This window comes from Equus caballus, chromosome 1, assembly GCF_041296265.1.
Source record: "Equus caballus isolate H_3958 breed thoroughbred chromosome 1, TB-T2T, whole genome shotgun sequence".
Classification (NCBI taxonomy): Eukaryota; Metazoa; Chordata; class Mammalia; order Perissodactyla; family Equidae; genus Equus; species Equus caballus.
In genome coordinates, this window is record NC_091684.1 from 169,814,220 (window position 1) to 169,819,817 (window position 5,598).

Here is a 5,598-nt window from a genome sequence, read left to right on the forward strand (position 1 = left end):
TTAACTTTTGAGGCACGTTATATTACATGACTTCACCATTACTACCTCTTTCTCTACATAGAAAGTTAGAGAACTTTCTATTTCCTATTTGTCCAAGTGAATTCTGAACAGGAAGGGTTTCTGCTTCAAACGGCTTTGGTGAAAATCTATAAAATCCAGCAGTTAAAAAATATCTGACTTCAGGCAGCATAGTATGTAAGAGAGTCTTTTTATTTAAAATATACTTGGAAATGTATGAAACCGTCAGGCTCTAACAACATCATGTTCATCAGCTTTTGAAAAATGTATGGTCATGGTGGGGTAGAAACAGGGTCACTCATGTCTGCGTGATTGAAATGATGAACTGAGAAAGAGAGGATATTTCATTGTTATTCTGGACAATCTCCATTAGAAAATTGAAATGGCCTGTGTTTCTCTGCAGCCATTTTCCCTCCCCTCATGTTCTATTCCTTTTCCAACCCACTGTAAGAGACCAGTGTCCACATTCCTTTCCACTATTGTGTTCCCACTAATAATCAATCATGGTTCTCAAACATTGCTTACTCCAGTCTTTAACTATCATCATGCCTTTAAAAAGGTTACCATTCTCTTCCCCTTCAAAACTTGTTGGCAGCTAGCTATGAAATTTTCAAAGTATTTCACAAACTGAGGCGTAAATATTCAAATAGTTTAATTTTTATTTCTTTTTATGAAGGTTTGCATCTTACTTGTAAGCAAATTGCTAAGGCATAAGAATTAATCTTGAATTTAATCAATTAAGATATCTGGAAAGGCCATGGGGGAGATATTTGACCACGGTGAGCAGGGGAGTGATACAACAGGGAACTATCTGGTGGTGATCTGCCACTAAATTATTTCATGCCAAAAAAAATCTCACTTTGAGTTTGATTACTGTTTTTTTTTTTTTTCTAGTTCGCCTCCCATGTGGAAATGTCAGAGTCCTTCCAGCAATCAGAGTGAATGGCCTGGAATAACCAGTCAGTGGTGACTGAATTCATACTGCAGGGTCTCTCCAGTTCTTGGGAACTCCAGATCTTCTATTTCCTGTTTTTCTCCATAGTCTATGCAGCCACTGTACTGGGGAACCTCCTAATCATGCTCACCATTGTGTCAGAGCCACACCTTCACTCCCCCATGTACTTTCTGCTGGGCAATCTCTCCTTCATTGACATGTCTCTGGCCTCCTTCACCACACCCAAAATGATTGCAGATTTCCTCACTGAGCGCAAAGCCATCTCTTTTGAAGGATGCATCACCCAGATATTCTTCCTGCATCTCTTAGGGGGTGCTGAGATTGTACTGCTGATATCCATGTCTTTTGATAGGTACATGGCTATATGTAAGCCTCTACATTACTTAACCTTCATGAGCCAGAGAATGTGTTTTGGGCTTGTCACACTTTCCTGGATTGTTGGCATCTTCCATGCTATGAGTCAGTTAGCATTTACTGTGAATCTGCCCTTCTGTGGAACCAATGAAGTGGACAGCTTCTTTTGTGACCTCCCCTTGGTGATTAAGCTTGCATGCATAGACACATACATTCTGGGAGTATTCATGATCTCAACAAGTGGCATGATTGCCCTGGTGTGCTTCATCCTCTTGGTGATTTCCTACACTGTCATCCTGGTCACTGTTCGGCAACGTTCCTCTGGTGGGTCCTCCAAAGCCCTCTCCACTTGCAGTGCCCACTTCACTGTTGTGACCCTTTTCTTTGGCCCATGCATTTTCATCTATGTGTGGCCTTTCACAAATTTCCCAATAGACAAAGTGCTTTCAGTATTTTACACTATTTTGACACCCCTCTTGAATCCAGTGATCTATACCCTTAGAAATAAAGATGTCAAGGATTCCATGAGGAAACTTAGCAGCCATATCTTTAAGTCTAGAAAGACTGATCACGCCCCTTGATTTCCTCATACCAAAATGAAATACTTGTTCAGCATTTATCCCCCGACTCAGTTGGTCAGCATATTGATGCTATTGCAAGAAATAAATCAGTTCATGGGAGAACTATTTCTGCAATCAGTCTCAGCAGTCACTGAGTTCTAGTCATATTAACTGTTCTTCACACAATATAACGTATACTACAGATCCTTATCAAACTTATACTCAACATTTTACTACACAAGACTCACTTTTCAGAATATTCAGTTTTTTGTCAGATATAAGCATTTAGTTGAGTATTCCTCCTGAGACATTCACATGGTTAAGAAAGAGTAGATTCCCTCCCAGTCTCTTGTAAAAGTCTCTAAGAAAAGAGGCAAACACGAAAGCGCTAACACCTAGTACAGCACCTTGTACACTGAAGTAACAATGGAATATCTTATTGCTGACAGAGGTGCTGGTGAATGAATAATTTTATTTCAAATTCAGAAGAAAAATGGAGAGCTCTTGGTAAGTAAAAATATTTGCTATTTAATGTTTTTGTAACCCATTCTTGATAAGAATAATATATCTTATTTATCTTCAGTCCTTAAATTCCCCAGAGTGGATTTCACAATTTTAAAATAATACAGTAAACTCCAGGAAAATTCTTGTAGTCTTATATATACTAAAGACTTGAAGGATCCTAGAGTATGTACAACAAATCCCATCCACACTCTCATTCTACAGAAGATGAAACTAAGACCCAGGACTCAGTGTTTTTTTTTTTTAAGATCATGCAAAGTAGAGGCTGAATCTAGGTCATTCACCTACAAATGTGGATATTTGTTTATTTCCTAAGCAGTAACCAGTTATTTTGGTGCCATGATGTTTACTATATCATTTTTGTAGTCAAAAGCCATAGTGTAAATAGTAAGGTCCTAAATCATCTGAGCCATTTTCCCCTTGGTTAAACATCCTATTTAACTTAAGGAACCCATAAAACAGGAGTCCTTCAACATATTTGATATAGTTAATAACCGGAGTTTTTAGAACACAGAAATCACCTAGTAATCGCTACTTATTTTACAGACGATGAAATTGAGAACCAGGGAATAAAGTGACTTTCAAAAGTTCCTACACCTATAGGATGATAGAGTTTAGCCTAAAAGGTGCTTCTTGCCTCTCCATTTCTCTCTCTCTCTTAATTGTACAAGGGCTAGGTTATTTTTAAGAGTGTTTTGGTGATTGTCATTCAGAGAGCCACACATAGAAGAAAAGTTTAAGGCATAAAAGTGAACTACTGTAACCATGAATAATTATCTAACTGCCTGGCATTGTCAAAGTTTGCAGTAATATTGTATGTAATGTTGTGTTAACCTGTGTTTAGATAAAGACAGATATATACACATATATATATATATATATATATATATTTAGATGACTGATAGATAAGTAGATTGTAAAGAGTTGAATAGAAAGGTAAATCAATCATTAGGTGAATGGATGGACAGATAGACGGATAAGTGAATGGAGGGTGGGTAGATGTAATGCAAGATAGAGACTGATAGATACATAATAGGTATATAGATAGATAGACAAATGATAGATACAATCATAAAGAAATGAGTATACAGCTTAATATGTTGACTCAGTCTGTATATTGAATCTGTACAACTGTAAATTACAAGTGTGTTACTTGTATAAAATTGTTTTAAAAGTTATTAGATTTGGTAGAATTGGAAAGGTATATTTTTAAATATGTTTCTTGTGATGAAGTACAGCTAGTTCAATTTATGAATGTGTTTAATGTCACTGGGGAGATCTACTAAAAAATTGATGTTAGTAAAAAAATAATAAAAAAGCCCTTTGTTTATTTATGACTTCTGAATATTATAAATCAGTCCTTCCACCTTCTCAATCCTATTAGATCAAATCTGCAAGTTAGATTGTTAATATTTTATTCTGATCAATAACACATGGTTGGCTGATCAGAGTTATGAATGTTGCATTTTTTCCTGTCAGGCTATGAAATTTGTACTCCAGTTTAGCACCCTAATATACACACTGCTAAAATTATAGCCAAATAAATTTCATGGGTTCCATTACATGGAAATTTGTATGTGTTCTAAAACAAAGTTCCAAGCACTCAGAATGCAACGTGGGAAATTAACTGCAAAGACAAAATCAATATAGTTGGCATAAGCACCAAGCTAAGAAAATTTGAATCAAGGATCCCAGTCCCCATTCTAAGCCCTCCACTGATAAGATACTCTCCCTCCCTGCCTCATATTGTCTATTGACAATTAGCTATCTGAGCATGCTCTTTAATCTTTCATTCTCATGGGCATAGAGAAGAAGCCTAGCACTGAGTCCCAACATTTCACTGTAAAAGAGAGAGCTAGCAAACAATTTCAGGAAGTATTGAACATAATTTCACGTTGCTTTGTCTTCACCTCCAGGAGTCACTAGCCTAATTGAAACTGTCTATACTGTGATGCTATGCAGTCACTTAATTTCTTTCTTCATTTTTTTCTTCTTTAATTATTTAATTAGATTTCCTACTCTCTATTTACTTCCATTGAGTTTAAACTATTTTACAATTTGATCTCTAATTACAGTCTAATAAATGAAACCAGGACTAAATGTATATAGAGATGTCAACATACTTAATATTGTACAAAAATTTAAATGCATGTGCAATAAAACTGAGATTTGTCTCAGATTGGATGAACTTCAAGCAGTGAGCCTTCAAACTAGGTTCCTGGTATCAAAATTCCTTTAGATGTATTTCTCTCACAGCAGCAAATCCATTGCTCCTGTTCAAAGACTACTATCCTCTGCTGATCCTAGAAGCCAAGTGAATATCAACAAAGTGGTCTTCTATCTGACAATGTAGCTAGGGATTTGTCAAGCTTCATATTGAAAATTTGACAAACAAAGGACTTTGACATGCAATTTTTTCTAGTGAGTTATCACTTTGCTCCCCTCTTCTTCCAGAACCTATTTAGAAGATTATGTTACAATTTTTATTTCAAAAATTTTCAATGGTTTTAGAACCAAGACATAGTATGGTTTTACACGTCATTCTTCAAGGTTTAATCTAAGTCCTTCCTCTTCCTAGGAGAATTCTTCAAGTCCTTTATTGACCTCTCTTTACTTTTTTCAGAGCTAATAATTCCTGCATCATTAATTTCATACATTGCTTTATATTATTACCTAACCATGTCTTAAGTCTGTGTTTCTTCTTCTTGTAATTGATGAACATTTTCAAAACAGAGATTTTCACCTGGCTTGTTTTTGTTGTTGTTAGTCATTTGTTTGTTAATTTTTTATTGGTTTTTAGTATCTGCCATAGCACTTGACTCAGAACACAGAAGTAGTGACTTGACACAATTTTTGAAGTAATATCTTTTTCTAAATAAATGTCCTTTTTTGTGTTTTCCTTGTTAATATCCAACTTTTCTTTGACTATATCATAGTAATCATAGAAAGATTGAGGGGAAAGAATTTCAGAGACAAGTAGGTGCCCCCATAAAATTCTGCCATTAACTATGAGACCTTGTACAAATCTCTAATTTGATTAGATCCTCCATGAAGTCCTTTCAAGCTCTAATATTCTAGCATATAGAACTTATGATTTCCAATTAATGTGTCCCATGGTAGTTAAAGTATAAAACTTCCTAAAAGCTGAGAGAAATTGAGAAAGTCAGAGTCTGTAGGAAAAAAGACTCT

The 5,598-nt window shown here is 35.6% G+C and overlaps 1 protein-coding gene across 1 annotated transcript; it reads left to right on the forward strand.

Annotated features, from left to right (window-relative positions):
• Window positions 1–960: 960 nt before the first annotated feature.
• On the forward strand, window positions 961–1,908 carry OR4K3 (olfactory receptor family 4 subfamily K member 3). Its single transcript, NM_001391611.1, is given in 1 exon segment — window positions 961–1,908. A coding segment is annotated over 1 exon segment (948 nt).
• The last annotated feature ends 3,690 nt before the right edge of the window (window positions 1,909–5,598 follow it).